The sequence below is a fragment of the Perissodus microlepis genome, chromosome 23 (assembly GCF_051167445.1).
Source record: "Perissodus microlepis isolate ML-2025 ecotype Zambia chromosome 23, ASM5116744v1, whole genome shotgun sequence".
NCBI lineage: Eukaryota > Metazoa > Chordata > Actinopteri > Cichliformes > Cichlidae > Perissodus > Perissodus microlepis.
The window spans coordinates 13,969,434-13,985,914 of NC_140482.1; the positions used below are offsets into that span (position 1 = coordinate 13,969,434).

General features: G+C 42.4%; 1 protein-coding gene across 1 annotated transcript in view; it reads left to right on the plus strand.

Annotated features, from left to right (window-relative positions):
- Window positions 1-7,410: 7,410 nt before the first annotated feature.
- The window catches only part of LOC146361038 (fidgetin-like), a 31,427-nt gene continuing 22,356 nt past the window's right edge, over window positions 7,411-16,481 (plus strand). The window contains exons 1-2 of the mRNA XM_084922159.1: window positions 7,411-7,717; window positions 8,558-8,588. Of these exons, the coding sequence (XP_084778285.1) occupies window positions 7,424-7,717; window positions 8,558-8,588 (325 nt within the window). The 5' untranslated portion in view covers window positions 7,411-7,423. The remainder of the gene's footprint in view (window positions 7,718-8,557; window positions 8,589-16,481) is intronic.

Consider the following 16,481-nt stretch of genomic DNA (forward strand, 5'->3'; position numbering starts at 1 on the left):
AAACTGAAGCCAGAAAGGTTAGAAACAGGCAACAACCAAAGCCAGCTGAAGTAAAGGCCTGGTAAAGCATTACAGAAGAGGACACCCATTCTTTGACAATGTTCAAGGGCTCCAGACTTTAGCCAGTTATTGCCCAAAAGGGGGTTTTCTACAAAGAGGTACAAATCAGCATATTATTTATCCTAAACATATTTACATTTGTGCCATATCGTATTGTGCACAATAATGCCAGTATGACACTGTAACAGTGATGTTACAATGAGACAAGCCCAGAAATGCCTGAGAATGAGATCGGAGTGCAAGCAGTTGATGAACCATCACAATGGTTTACAAAATACGCAAGAAATCCATTCTTGTCATGGTCCTGAGTCTGACGACTCAGTGTTTTGTGTTTCTTTATAATATTCTGTGTTCTTGTTTATTCTGTGATGTCTTTGGGTTCGGTTTGCCATTCGTTAGGGTTTTGTTTTGTGCCTGCCTGCTCCCACTTCTCTGTGTTCCCTCTGTCTGTCTATAGTGTCACTGTGTCTGCTTGTGAGTCTGTCTGTTCAGTTCAGTGTCTTGTCTGGTTCTCTGTGTCTGTTAGTTTCCTGTTTTATTCTGAAGCTCCTTGTCTTATGTGAGTATGTTCAGTTTACGTTTCCCCTGCCTCGTCTGTTGTGATTTCACTCAGGTGTGCTTCCCTCCTGTCTCCCATCCCCTGATTACTGCTGTGTGTATTTAAGCCCTGTGTGTTCTCCTGCCTGTTGCTGGTTCGTCTGCGTTATTTGGTGTGTTATGGTCTGTGTATCTCCCTCTGTTGTCTCTCCGTGTCTCCCTACTTCTTTGGTTTTAGGTTTGTTTTTGTTAGTTGTTTAAGTTTATGCTCGCCTCGCCGTTTCTGTTTTTCATCCTCCTCACTAAATAAAGTTCACTCTCGTCACAAGCTGCATCTTGGGTCCTATCTACAACTCCACGCGTCTGCCACGCCAGACGTGACAATTCTGGCTTAAGGCAGAAATATTAGACTTGTTTTGAGGCAAAAACACATTGTCAAGTACAACCAAACTGTGAAGGGCCATGAAGCCGAGATGCTGGCAGTTGCTGAAGTGCAACCCAGAAGTAAAGGACGCGACCTAGGATGACTTGAACATTCATTGGTTGCATGCCATATGACACGAAGCTGCTTTTACTTAAAATTTCCAGGAAAAACAGTACCTAAGCTACTTTTGTGTTTACATTTGATTTATGTTATGTCATATTGCTGCATCACTACTGTTGCACGATAATTCAATTTAATTAAATTTTATTTATAGAGCGCCAAATCACAACAACAGTCGCCTCAAGGCCCTTTGTATTGTAAGGTAGACCCTACAATAATAGATACAGAGAACAAAACAACAATCATATGACCCCCTATGAGCAAGCACTTTGGCGACAGTGGGAAGGAAAAACTCCCTTTTAACAGGAAGAAACCTCCGGCAGAACCAGGCTCAGGGAGGGGCGGGGCCATCTGCCGACCGGTTGGGGAGAGAGAAGGAAGACAGGATAAAAGACATGCTGTGGAAGAGCTATACTATATAGTTGCTACTGCTGCTTGCAACTTGTGGCCCTAAATTCACTCTTTGAACTTGGTAGTCTCTCATCACTAATAGCAGCTTGCTGAATGATAAAATGCTGTCTAGTGTTTTTATTCAGCCCCTTGAATTAAAACTGAGAGTCTGCACTCCAGCTGCATCACGTCAAATAGGGTGGTGGTACGGAGGTAAACCTGTGAAAATTGCGTCAATGTCCAAGAACGTGTAAGAACTGTAAATGTATATGTTTTAAAAACTTCAATTTACGGTCTGGGCATTTGAAATCTTTCAATTCTTAATCTGCTCAGAGTAAATTTCTTTTTTAATTTCAACAACTGATTGAAGCAGAGGAGCCTGTGATTTATCATTTAATCCCAGCATGTGTCATCGGTTCTTCCCACAACACTGAAGAGATTTTTTTTTTATCATAATTATATTGTTCCTGATTGTCACATGTTGATTTGCATTAGTGGTAAAAAAAAAAAAAAAAATTAAAAAAAAGAAAATTCCTGCTCTGAGGGAGATTGGTCTGATTTCAAAGAGGCAACAGAGAGAGATAGAGACAGACCGGTCAGCAACAATAACCCTGCACTCACCACTGCAGGAGCCAATGCTGCACTACTCGGCTACACCTCTCAAGTGGTTAATTAAATGAGTCCACGCACAGAGCTAGCACACTACGCTTGGTTTACCATAAACAATGTGATTAAAGCGGCCATGGGGCAGCCAGAATGTAGAGTTGGGAAGAGAAAAAGAACTCCAATCACCATGGAGATGTGTGAGAAAAAAGGTATGAATGCAGATAGGGATGTCATTATTACTTTTTTATTCATTATTTTCATAATGACTGTCATTATGCACAGGCTCTGATTGAATTCCATTTTGTTAGTCAGGTTTGTGGCGAGCAGAATAATTATCACTTAAGTGATATTAAGATTCATGCTGAACATTTTCATGGTCAGAGCCTGTGCATGTGCAAAAGGACTTGCTTGTCTTTGATTATAAAAGAAAAGCAGAAAGAAGTGGAAATGAGTTGTGACTGATTAGAACAGAGACTGTAACGTTGCAGATCGTTTTAAATGCCAAATGGGAATATTACACACACATTTAAATGCACTGTTTTATTGTTTTTACTTTGATTACTTCATGAAAAGCATAACCTCTTTTGTTCGAAATGGTAAAATTCAAAAGCACTCATCCAGTCAGTATATAAAAGTGATGCTTACATCGTTAGAGGTGTAACCATCAGTGGACTAATTCATTTACAGCATGTGAAATAAAGTGTATTCATTGATTAAATCTGTGCAGCCATAAAGAGGATAACAGGAGGATAACACGGTCATTTAGTTGCAAAGAGACTTTGCTTTGTGAATTTGTCAGAAGAATCCTACAAGAAACAGTTCTTTATGACGCATAAGAAGAGTTCTTACTAATGTCAGCACATGGTGACACTGTATTTCATTCGATTGTGAAGTCGACAGAGGCCTCGGTGCTCTGTAACTGAACTAATGCATCCGTGAGATGTGGCTGCTTCAAGCACCCGTATTTTATCTCTTTACGCACAATCTTTGGATGCTTCTTTTCTCATTGCCAACAAATGTATGGCCTAGTTTTCTTTGTTCATTGTAGCCTACTCAAGCAGGAGGAGGAGGAGCATTTTGTACTGTGGAAAAGTCTCGAGTTTCCCCTCATTTCTTCATGTTTTGGCAGGAAAATACATGCAAGCTTAAAATGAATCCAATATATGAGGCAAAAACAGAGTTAGCACCATTCTGATGAGCTTGAAAGTCAATATTTGGTGTTATCACGTCTATTCTTGAACACAGCCTGAACTGGGAAACCACTGTACTTTTACTTTTGACAAGATCTCAGCCCCAAACCAGAGCCTCCTCATGAATTCAGATTCATCACTGAGACCTGTCGCCACTAATTTTCATTCTGCTTCAGCATACCTCAGACTTTTCTCCCTGTTTGCCTTCCTTAAGAATTACCATTAAAGAGTGACTACATGGAAGCAAAATACAGAGAAATGGGGGAGACTTTTGCACAGTACTGTATGTAGGCAACAGTATATTTCATGGTACAGTAGAATGTAATGCTGTATATATTCTCACATCAGGATGCACTCCATATAAACTAAATACCTCTTCTCCTAAAGGAGTTTTAACACTGACAGTTTGGCATCAAGTGTGTATATATATATATATATATATATATATATAGATAGATAGATAGATAGATAGATAGATAGATATATGTATATATATTCCAGTGAAATCTTAAACATCATATCAACATTTTTTTTATATAAAATATTTAATATCTTTTGAAAAAAATGTTTACTATAAATTTGATATAGTTAAAGGATCACCTTATGTAACCCTGTGCTATCAGATCATGACTTTTTTGTATCGCTCTCCAACACCTCAGCAATCAGGAGATCACAAAAAATATTTTTTACATTTTCCAAAAAAAGTCCCTTTTGTTTGTCTCTAAAACAAAAAGATTAGATTAGTGTGTGGCACTAGGGTTGGGGTCGCCACTGATGAGGACTTTGACCTTCATCAGGTTGACGCTTAATGACTGCAAAATATTGGAGCTGAATTCTTACAAACATCATTTTTATTAAATGATGCTATAAAAAAGTAAAATAAGAAAGAAATGTGGTGGTTTAGGGGTTTGATTGTCTCCAAACATAAAATAAGGAATTTTTGGACACTGTGTGAAATAATATATTGCTAAAGATAAAACATTCCCTTACTTGCTTTGATTTTGTCAGCTTCAAAATATATGCAAGATGAGTTTGTGGCTGTTTTGGCCTTTAAAAAAAAGGACACATGAATTCCCAGCTGAATTCTTATTGAGTTCTTCGATGTACTTGCACATCGAAGAACTCTCTGTCTCCGTGTTGTCTTTTCTCTGCTCTGTCTCTCTCTGCCTCACACAGCAGCAGCAGCGGCAGCAGCAGCAGGCAGGCCTGCAGCTTACCAATGCGTTCAGTGAGGGGGGATTTGGCCAGGCTCTAATCAATCACTGACAGATTACCTCCAAAGCCACTTCCACAGCCATTAAAGCAGGACAAATGCAGAATTGCAACTGAACAAGTTGGAGTTTTTAAGCCAACACCAGGACTTCCTGGTTATTTGTCAAAGTCAGTGCTGCTGAGCCGCATGAGTGGTCGTGCGAGCGTGTCTGTGTGTGTGTCTATGTGTGTGTGCACAGGGCTCAGAGGCAAAGCGGGCCAGCCGTTCACACTGTGTGTCAGGGAGAATGAGGGAGAGAGCAATAGACAGTAACAGAGTGACTGAGTTATTGTTTGTGTGTGTTTTTATGCTCTCAGGTGTGTGTGTGTGTGTGTGTGTGTGTGTGTGTGTGTGTGTGTGTGTGTGTGTGTGTGTGTGTGTGTGTGTGTGTGTGTGTGTGTGTGCGCAGGTGGCTGCGTCACTCTTGGGCCACTGTAGCTTACAGTAAATCACATTCCCCTTATTGCCAAATTTAGCAGCTTATGTTCAATAGGCTCTGCTCAAATCTACACCACGTCCTATCAGGCCGTTAGTCTGGGTTATAAAAGAGGACTGGCCACACTCTAGCCTCAAAGCACAGACAACTCATCCCTTTTTCTATTTCCCTATATTATTATTCTTTATCTGAGAGACTGGAAACACTGTCTGGGATTTTCTAATCTCTCTGTTTTCTCCCCTTGGATTTCCTGCCTTTGAGATTCCCCTACAATTGTACCCCATTCACATGGGCTTTGTTTACATCAGGGTATATTTGATAGAAGACACTAAGAAATTGGATATCATCATTTTCATTTTCAGCCTGTATTACCAAGGGAATATGGCCTATTCATAATGTAAAGAAAAAACATTTTATTCTATAAGCCTTCCTCTTTATCCAAATAGATTCTGACATTTTTACTTCGTGGCAGACAAGGCAGGTTAAGTGCTGATAATTATTTGGAGAAGATGAAGAAAAATATGATATGCAGGGAGGTGACATCAAAGCAACGGGTTTTGTTGCATGTTCTGCCTCTTATAAGCGGGAATATGATACATTTGCAGCCGAAGCTTGATTATTGTGACGTTCGGGGATTCCTTTGATTAGGTGCTTTGTTTTTGCCTCGCATTAAAGAACAGGACCTCGTGTTTCATTTAGCACGGTAATTTCATAAATAACACGAGAGATTTCTTTGGGTTTTATTTATTTAATTAATTAATTTGGGGGCTGGTGGAGGGAGGGGAAAAATTCACCAAAAAAAAGTGTAGCGTTGAAATGATGAGGGCCGACACTGAAGTCTGCAGGCCCTGGGGTTGAAATTTAGCTGGTCATGTGACTCTAACCCCCCCTTCTTATGACCCTGTAGATGGAGAGAGAAAGACAGAGAGGAGGAACACAGGAAACAGGATTGTATTGGAAGGTGTGTATGCGCATTGTGTTTTGTGCACTGTGTGGGTGTCCATATTTGTGTGTGTGCGACTGTGTTTCTCCACCCCCCTCCTATTCAATTAAGAGCTTAAGCTCATTAGTGGCAGACTTACATCATTACCTCTCCAATGGCTAATGAGTTAAAATCTATTTAGATTTATGTTGCTGTTAAATCTTTCCCACACACACACTTTTACACGTCACAAAAGTAGCCTTACACAAGGTTTTCCATAGCAGTGTGGGAGCCTTTTATAGCAACACTGAATATTCAAAACACTTGAATTATATCTTTTGCCTTCAGTATGAATATCAAAGGGGGGGGGGGGGGGGTGCTCTGTAATGTACTTACACACTGTAATGTAACACAGAGACCTGTTTTCCCCCATTTAAACATTACAGACCTGATGCATGGAACCTTTTTCCCTCTAACTAATAATTAGCGCTGCCTAACAAAAAGATCACTCCTCCACCAAGCCATTACGTAGTGATTAACTAAGGTTTCAATCAATTTTAATTAATCCTTGATTGCATTGCCGGCTTGACAATTTTAATGAAGTGGTGGAATTGTAAAATAATAATAATTATTGATAGCGAAAGTTGCAGCGCAGGCCCGAGCCATAAGAAGCAGGAAGGAAGGAAGGAAAGAAAGGAGGAAGGAAGGAAGCCACTGGTGGAGGTGTGCGTGACCTCAGCATGGATGCACATTTAACCCCGAGTTATTATTGTTTCAAGCACATTTTTAATAACCTCACTTTAAACTTGGCTACATTAACGATTATTTTTTTCTCTCCCCCTCGCGCGCTAACTACTTAGTGGGGTGATATTAGGAACAATGAAGTGACAGGTCTTCCATCTTTGATGTCTTGTTTAAACCTGGTCTCCCCGCTGACGCTTTGATAACGCGCTAACTGGGACATTTTCATTCTAATTAGGGCTTCAATTGCTAATTCCATATTGCCTGCTATAATTATCACTGGGAGATATTTGCGACTGCTGCGTGCGCTCGTGTTTTTTTCTCTCCATCTTCTTCTTCTCTGCTCGGTTTAAGAGGTGAATGCTAAAGTTTATCATCAGTGAGAACTTTTAAGCGATCGCAAGCACTGTGCTTAAATCAGTGTCCATGTTAGCAATCGGTGATGTGCAAAGATTAAAAGGCGTTTCTTTTGCGTCAGAAACGCGCTTAAAGTGTGTCTGTCTGTGTGTGACCTTTCATATCCTAATACAGCTGAGTGGAAGTGACTTGTTAAAAGGCGCCTCTTCTTCAGCGCAGGCGTCCTCACTCTTTCTGTGTTTGCCTCTTTCGGCTCATCTCCCATCACCACTTCCAAACTTAACATACAAATCAAGTGCCCACAACAACCTTATGGGTAACAATTGGATTTTTTTTCCACCCCCCACCACCACCTCCCTGCTTCACCGCCGCCTCCTCCTTTTGACGCATGCGCGTTGGCGAGCGTACTGGTCAGTCTGAGAAGCAGCTGTTCAGCGCTGGTGAAATTCCAACATGGCAGTGGCTGTGGTCAGTGTCTACTGCGTTAACTTGGGATGGTTTCAGCTCACACGCATCCCGGCTTAACCTCGGCACCTCGCTCGTCAGCAGGACCCCTCCCAGGGATCGATGCGACCATAACACTCCCCCCCCACACGCTCTCTCACACATACACACACACACACGCACACACGTGAGAGGTCGACCTGTCACTGGAGAGCAGAGAGAGAGAGAGAAAAAAAAGGTAAGGAACGGGGATCCGCTGCATCTGCAATTAGAGCGAGCGGTCAGAGCAGACAGTGAGTCTGTGTGGAGGAGACGAGCTCGGAGCAGCCCGCCGCTCATCTCGGAATAGTGCATGTGCAGTTTGTGATCTGACAAGTTTCCCGATTTGCGAGCGATGCCCTCTGCGTAACGGGTTATTTATTCATCTGTCGGTGAAGCGCACCTGCGCCACGCCGCGCGTGGATCGCACAGGCACGGACACGTAGGCTGCACCGTTGGCTTCCTGTTTGTGTGTGTCGACTGTGCGGCACTCCGAACAGAAAAAAGCCACAACTTGGGTGCACACACACACTCACACACACACACGCGGAGGCTTTTTTCCTCTCTCCATTAGCTTCCATGAGGCGGGTACGGTTACAACAAGTTGCGTGTGCAGTCAGCGGATCCGGTGATATCGCGGCACGTGTAGCTATTAATGAATCTCACAAACTGGACATTTTTGGCCGTAAGGAGCGGATTTAACTCGGATGACAGATCCGCACCAGTTGATTTTTCTCCGATATCGCCCTCCTCTTCCTCCTCCTCCTCCTCCACTGCTGCCTGTCATCTCGGGCTCCACTTTCTAATGAGATGCATGTAGGTTAGATGGCTCTCCTATTGAGTTGCTTGCTCCAAAGACTCGCAGGGCCCAACTCTCACACGGCTTGAAATCCGAGCAGTGTTGCACCCAGAAAGTGTCTCCTATTGTAAAGCTTTTTTTTTTCTTTGAGAGGGAATCCTTCCTTCCGCCTTTTCTTCCATAAATTAATTCCAATGCTCTCTCCTCCTCTTCCTCTCTCTCTTCTTCTCTCTGTTCCAGCACGACATGATCAGCAGCAGCAGCGTCTATGGTAGGTTGATGTTTTTTTCTCCATCAACTTATGTACTTGTTCACTTAAATGTATATGTGTGTGTGTGTGTGTGTGTGTGTGTGTATTTATGTATGTAAAACTATTAAAATAACATTGGGCAGCTGGGGTTGGGGGTAGGGGGAGCTGATGACCTCAGATTGTTTTCAGTGTTGACTCAAAAAGTGAATTCTTCATGTTTGAGATGGATGTCCAAATTGTAGCTGTGTTGTTTGGATTAATTTTCTTTCTCTTAATTTTTTAAAAACTCATTTTTTCTGTAACACAAACACAGCCTTGTGTAGCACACACACTACCTGGTAATTAATATTTGGTGACTAAGCCTGCAACATCTAAATTACACATGGCTTAATTTTGCAGCTCTAATTCGATTTTTTTCAAGATATTAAATAAATGACATATTTGTAATGGAATATTGTTCTTGAAAACCCTCAGAGCTGCAGATTAAATACAGCAGTTTGAGTAGGCTAATTATTTTTTTCCTTGACATTTCAAAATATCATTGAGACAGAATAATGTGCTCAGAAATTCACTGATCACTTAATGAAACAAATGGATGTGACTGGAGTCACTGTGCGCGAGACCTCTGTCACATTTTTACAAAGTGAAAAATACATATTTATGATTTTTTTTTCCCCTTAGTTGCACCATATCTTTTTTCCTTTATTGTACTAAAGAAACATTCAGTGCTAGTTATTATTTTTCTAATCAGGTGAGGGATTTCTTGCGTGATAGAAGAGCGCTGATGACACATTGAGAGCGCACCTTGCTCCAAAATTAAATTCAGTTTTGAAATTTCAGCCACATAAACACACAAACAAAACAGCCCTGCATGCGTGTTGCTGTTGTGCCGATGCACAATAAGAAGGTTCACGTTGAAGGCGAGAGTTTTAGGATGGATGACAGCCAAGTTCTGTAACTGCACAGTCTTGTTTTTTTTCTAGTGGCTGTTAGTGAGAACTCAACCTTTCGTCTCTGATCTCTGAGCTCACACATGCAGTCGTTCGCTTCACCTCACCTCCTCTCTCCTGCTGCTGCGTGTGTCTCGCCTTTATTCCTCTTTATATGTGCGCGTGCTGATGTTCTCACACTTTGGTGAAAATGTAGAAGTTATCCTGATACTGGTTTCATTGTTCCAATTTAGCATGCAGGTATGCACATGTAAGTTGCAGCGAACAGTTAAAACTGAACAGTTTCTGCAGCTTTTTTTCCCTAAATTAGTCCAAACTGATTTTATTTGGACGTGCGGGTCTGATTTGCAGATGTGATTTTTCTGTTCTTTTTATTGGGCGCTCGCGTACACTTGTGTTCTTGCTTTGTTGCTGTTTTTGAGACTCGTGTGAAATGCGGGCTCTGACGTTTGAGATGGGTAGCATGAGTTTTTCCAAAGGCAAGAGTGTGTGCACAAGAAGGAAACGCAGGAGCAGCCGCACGCGCTGTTGATTTGTGTGTGTGTGTGTGTGGCCTACTGTAAATAATGTAGGTACTGAGCGGTTTGTTTATTCCTTTGCTCCAGTCCTCACCGTAAGATCTGCGTCCACTGTGTGAGCTTGTTGCAGTGACAGTCGCAATAATCCCCCTCATTATACACATAAAGTATCGTCTCACATCTCCAACGGCCTCACAGTAAAGCTAATAGGGACAGAGTGTGGAGAAATAATAGGAATAGCAGAAAAGTGCTTTACAAACAGGCGGCCCTTTACTCTGACTTTATCTATCTAAATGTGGACTTTTCCCTCAAATGAACAGAGAGAGTCGGTGTGCTGCGAGGGTGGCTAAGCTACTCCCAGCGGGGCCGTATAAATAAATTATCCTGACACTTTCTATCAGTATGTAATGTTTACCATTAAAAGCTGTTTTACCATCCTGCAACCACCGCCGTGCGATCTAGTCTGCCCCGCGGGACTCCTGCCAGATGTAAGGGGATGTGCATGTTGGGGGGGGGGGAATACCGGGCTTTTCAGACAGAGGGAGAAGGAAGGAAAGAAAGAGAGACATTTGTTAGTCTTTGCCACGTCCATATCAGTGGATTTCTCCTGTCTGAGCATCCTGACAAAGGGGCCTCTTCAAATGAGATCCAGGCAGGGTTGTCATCTTTTAGCAAATATGTTAAGTGTTATCTTTTGTGCTCTTGGCTTGCCGAGCGGAGCTGGACCCCATGGGAGCCTGGTGCATGCAAATAGAACAAATCCCTCTCGGACCTGTCTGTCTGTTTCGCTCTCTTCCATCTCTCCACCTCCCCTCCCTGCTCCCCTTCTTTTCTCCGCATTTGCTCGACAGTGCGTCAGCCTATCTTGTCTCTTTGCTCTCTCATCTATTTCACTCTTTGTCCACTTATTTCCTCCCTCTCTCTTCCTCTCTCTCCCTCGTTCTTCTCTCTCTCTGTCCCAGAAGACAGTGCTAGGGCTGTGTGTCAGCTAACTGTAGCGAGGCTGTGTAGTCTTTGTGTGTTTCCCTGCGTGCTAGCTGACAGCCCCCTCCTCGCTGATCCAAGTTCCTCTTCTCAGAGACGGCAGGTAGCTGTCGGTAGGGCCGCTGCCCGTGTTTCTCCGTAGATGAGTGGACGCCAATTCCTTAAAATCCTTGACACTGTGATCCACTCTATCCTCCTCTTCCTCTTTCTATGTTTCCCCCTTCTCCTCTCTTTCCCTGCTACACTGGCTGCATCTTTTTTTTCATAGTTTCACATGGGGGTTTTGTTTTTTGTGACTGACAGTTGCCGCTTGATAAATTTTATTTTTTTCCTCTTTTCCCCGTGTTGCAACTCAACCTTTTTTACACACTCTTCTGATTCCTATTCACTTTTCCTGGCATCTCTCCTTCTCAGTGCTGACTAGTTATTATCCAGTCAAAATCTGATGGGTGTTCTTAAGTGAAGGGATAGCCACATAAGACTGACTCAGTGGAGGAGTAATACCTACAGCTTACTACCAAAGATCCTGCTGTAACCTATGATGCTCAGTGCTAAGATTGTGCTTTTACACTTGAAATGCCAGACGTGGTTCATCAGGTTTTGGTGCTATTATAAAAGGGGAAAAAACATGTAAGAAAAAGTTAGACGTTAAAAGATGTGAGGTCATGAATTTAAGTTTGACACAAATGAGGAAAGAATTGCAATAAATGCAGCAGAAACTGATCTGTGACCAATGTAACCAAATTTACAGATTTATTACCCCCCCCCTCAACACACACACACACACACACACACACACACACACCATCCTCTAAAAGACATCCTGTCAAATTCATTTCCATGTTAATTCCAGGATTAAAAAGCATTATCTCCATTTCTTTGAACTCTGAATCCCCACAAAATGTTTGAAGTTTCTCATTTTATGTAATGCATCGTTTTTCATAGGTTTTAATCAAATCAAAGCGACAGTTATTTTATACTTTTTCCTCCCTCCTACCTTCTTTCGCTATCCCCCTATTTCTGAATTTTAAACAGACCTCCGTTCACCTCCCTTTACTCTTCACCAGCAATCTCCACCACCCGTGGCCCGGATTCTCTGGCAGATATTAAAGCATTCTGCGTTTGGAAGTGTTAAATATGCTAAGGACTTATTAAAAAAAGGAAAAATATTCCACACCATTAGACCTTTAATAGACATGGCAGCTCACAGCTTATCCTTTACATTGTGCCTTGAAATGAGAAGGCACCATTTCTAATTAGGTTATTGCCATGGAAGTCTTGTTAAAGTCTGTGAAGGGGCTGCCGCTCATTTGGTTTGACGATGGAGGACCCCGACGAGAGCCTCTTTTTTTTTTTTTTGTTTTTTAAAGAAAAAGAAAAAGCACTGGCCCAAAGAAAACAGCAGCTAAAGAGCAAGACAGGAGCTGACTGTAATGCCTTGCTGCTGCTCTCCCTTTGCGGCTCTGACTGGATGATCTGATTTTGCTAACAGCGAGGCTTGGCCAGATAGTGACCGTCTGCAACCCCCCCCCCCACAAACCCCCAATCCGCCACTCAGTTTGAATATCTTGATTAGTAGGACACCTGTGGCAAATGGAAAGTAAGTCAGCAGCACTTCTTATTTTTATTTTATTTTTATCTATTTATCTACTTATTTTTGTCTGAGGCGGTTGAGGTGTGCGTGCATGTTAATGAACAATGGCTCATTTGGCGCGAGAGTGAATTTGTATGTGTGTATGGGTGTCTGTGTGAGCTTGGAAGGCTGCCAGGGGATGGACACAAAGGATGTTGAGTGGCTGGGCGTGTGGCACAGCATCACTTAGCTGCCTGTGGCCTCAGGGAGATGGACACAAACTGGGAGCGAGAGCAAAAACAACTTCTATTGCTAAAGAGCTCCAAATTTGACTGTGGCTATTGCAGGGTTGCTACATTTTTTTATCTATTTATTTTTTACTGGTTTGGTTTGTAAAATGTTAAAAAAAAAAAAAAAGAAGAAGAAAAAAAAATGGGAGTCACATGTTGTCTAGCTTGAGGTGATAACTTTATAGTCTTTATGTGGCTTTTTAAAGCAAAGCAAGAGACACAAAAGATTTATATATCTCATTTTTTTTCTGCTGTGAATAAGTAGCGTTTGTGCTTCTGCTAATCAATAAATGATCAAATCAATTCAGCTTGAGCGTCATGGTCTGATAAGACTCAAGCTGCATGTACAGGAGTTATGAGTTAAAACAGAAATTTCACTGTTGTCATGCTTTTGACGATAATTCTTAACATTCCCATTTATTTGCATTTAAGTGCTGTACAATCAACACTAATGCCAGGCTCTAAATTTGCCTCAGCTTCAATTTCAAAATGAAACTGTTGACTGTCTTTTGTTTGACCAGCAATCAAAAACTTGTACATATGTTTGTTTGTTTTTTCCCAGTGACATAAAAAAGGAAACGATCTGCAGCTCAGTCGCTGAGAAATTGCTTAACGTCTGCATGCGTGCGTGTGTGTGTGTGTGTGTGTGTGTTCAGGCCTGCTAAGGAGGAATGTGTGTGATTATGTTGTTTCATGCTTGCACTGTGTGTGTGTGTGTGTGGCCAAGTTTCCCCACTGGAAGCGGGCGAGAGCATTAGGATGTTGCTTGTATGACTCTGCTGGCAGGATGGACACATGTGGTAGATGGCTAATGATAGCACGCAGCGTATAATGAGATCCTACTCTCCGTCTGTCTCCCCTACCTGGCATCATGCATTAACCATACAAGAGGAAGAGGAGGCACGCATGGTATTGACTTTTGAGTGGGCGTCTGCTTGTCCATTGTTGGTTTTGTTTAGCACTAAGAGATCAGCATGGCTGCAAGCGCTGCACATTTATAACAAGTTTTTTTGTTGTTGTTGTTGTTGTTTTGTCAATCATGGCAGAAGCCCTCGGTATGCATGTGTGTGTGCGTGCGTGCGTGCGTGCGTGCGTGAGGCGAGAATCTCTCCTCATCTACACCTCTTGAGCTCTGTTAAATGGTTGTAAATTGATTTTAGATGCACTCCAATGTATACACTTAACAAGCCAAATGGGTTCAGTTGGTGGGTTAGTTTATGTGGTCAGAAGATTATTCTATTAATGTATTCCTCACTCTGTAATCCACAGTATGCTGTGTGAGGGAGGGAGTCACTGGCAATGGTCCATCTTCTTGCCCAGTAACATATATTTATCCTCTTCACTACACAATCCTCTAGGCTGCTCAAATCCCCCAGGGGGTCCCAATGACATGCTTACTAATGTGTGCTTTGGAAACGGAGTGCTATTGTATCCCCTAAATCTCACAAAGCACTGTATGATTTGCCCATTGTCGATAAATCGCTTTGCTTGTGCCAAGTACTTGCATCTCACAGAGGCTTAATGCTTTGAGGGTTTCAGGGACAGCTTCAAGTTCCTCTTTTGTTGATTTCGGGGAAAAGTGCCAAGACTGCTGCGCTGAATATTGTTTTGCGTATGGAGGAGGGAGGGGAAGAAGGGCCTTTGCCAAGCAACTCCATTGAGCCCTGTGAATGGGCCATTCATATTTAGGAGAATCACCCAGATGCCATATTGTTGGCTCAACAATGCTAAATATTCTCCAACAAGGATGGGATTGTAACAGGATTTTCAATTGTGCAAGTGTTCGAAAAGGATGTTGAGAAGAACAGTATCCAGCCTTCAGTAACTCTGAAATGGGTGAATAAATAAGTAGAGACATTAGAAGTCATAGGACAATTCAAGCGTTTTCCAAACTAGTCGTGTGTATTGTTGCGTTTTTCTTGGAAAAATGAAACCCTCTACACAATATAAATGTTTTAAAATATTCAAAATTACAGGATCTGTTCAGCAACAACACCTGGAAGTACATTACTGCCTTTACAGGGTTACTGACCGAGGTTTAAAATTTCACTTCCGGACTTTTAAAAGCAGGGTGTGTCTCTAACTGGTGGTACTGGTGGGATTCAAACTACAGGCCAGGACGGTCAGACAGGCTGCTGGACAGGCACAAAATCGCTCTCTGAGCTTCCCAAAGGTGCGACTATAACGTGGAACCTGAAAACAACCGCTGTAAGGACTAAACTCTTGTTCTAGGGTCTAAAACAGCCAAAATGTCATTGCGGTCTTTTATGTCATGCATGCACTGTGTATTAATCACGGGCTGGATCTGTGCCTGAGAGGCTGATCAAATTTATTGTTTGGCTGCACGGGACAGTAATGGGTGTTTAATTACTCAATAAAAGCCCTTTTATAGATTCCCAGGCCTCCTGTGTGTTGAGCAAATGGTATTGATCTGTCTCCGGGCTGCAACATGATAGCCTGTGAAGGAGAATTAGAGCCGTTAGCCTGCTAGCGTTTTCTCATTCATTAGCTGCATTAGCCAGAGGGTGATTACGACGTAGCATCATTGTTAATACCAAAGTCTCAAAGGTTTTTCTGTCTGCCTTGTGTTGTAAAGCTCCGTGCAGCTCATTTACACAAATATGGATTAGATCAGCAATGAATAACATTGAGGAAGGTGTTTCGATAAGAATCTCCAGGAGAGTTGTATTTCTTTTTTGCAACATTTCCACCTGTGCAGTTTTGTCAGTGCATTAAGCACGCTATAATCCCCACAGCTAAGCTCGACGAAGCCCTTACCTGAGCTGTGAGCTGCATTAGTCGGGCTACCGTCTATACCTATGCACATTTTAATCCCACCACTTCCCCACCCTCTAATCAGTAATCTGACGGCTCCTCCTCCTCATCCTCATCCTCCCCAGAGGCCTAATTCTGGATCCCCGTTCTCCTGCACACCCAGCAGTCAGGAGAATGACTCACACAGAGGAGAAAGCTGAATGACAGTGAACCTTAGCATGTCTCCATTAGGTTTTCTGTCCATGCATTCATGCCAGCAAACATATGTGCAGCCCTGTATGGTGTCCACTGTGTCTTTTTCTCGTCTAACTGCATCTGCCTCGCGCCCATTGTTCTATTATGTTCAGAGCGTATCACCGCTTCTGTCGGCCAGCTCCGCTCCTCTTGATGCACGGCAAAAACTGCTGCAATAAGTTGCTTGATATGTCTATATCAAATGAGTGTGGTCTATTACAGACGTGGCGGAGTCAGTTGGGTGGCTTTGTGAACAAAAAAAGGGGTTCTGCAAGGGACCATGAAAGAGACATTGTCAAATACAGACCATACAGTTCCTTTGTAGATAAATGGATTTTCATGCTTATCAACTGGGACAGTAACATGAGTGAAAACTGTGGAGAATGTGGAATTGCTCTTAGTATTCGGCTGTACACAGGGATAAATGTAGCTTCAAGTGTGTGTGGTCTGTCATTGTCCTACAGAAAGTTGTTTTTTTTTTTTTTTTTTGTCGTTTGTCGGGGCGAGGCGAGTCTGATTGTGCTAAAAACTTGTCAATCACAAGTTGTACAAGACTTTTTTAATTCATCATGAACCAAAATTAGATTTAG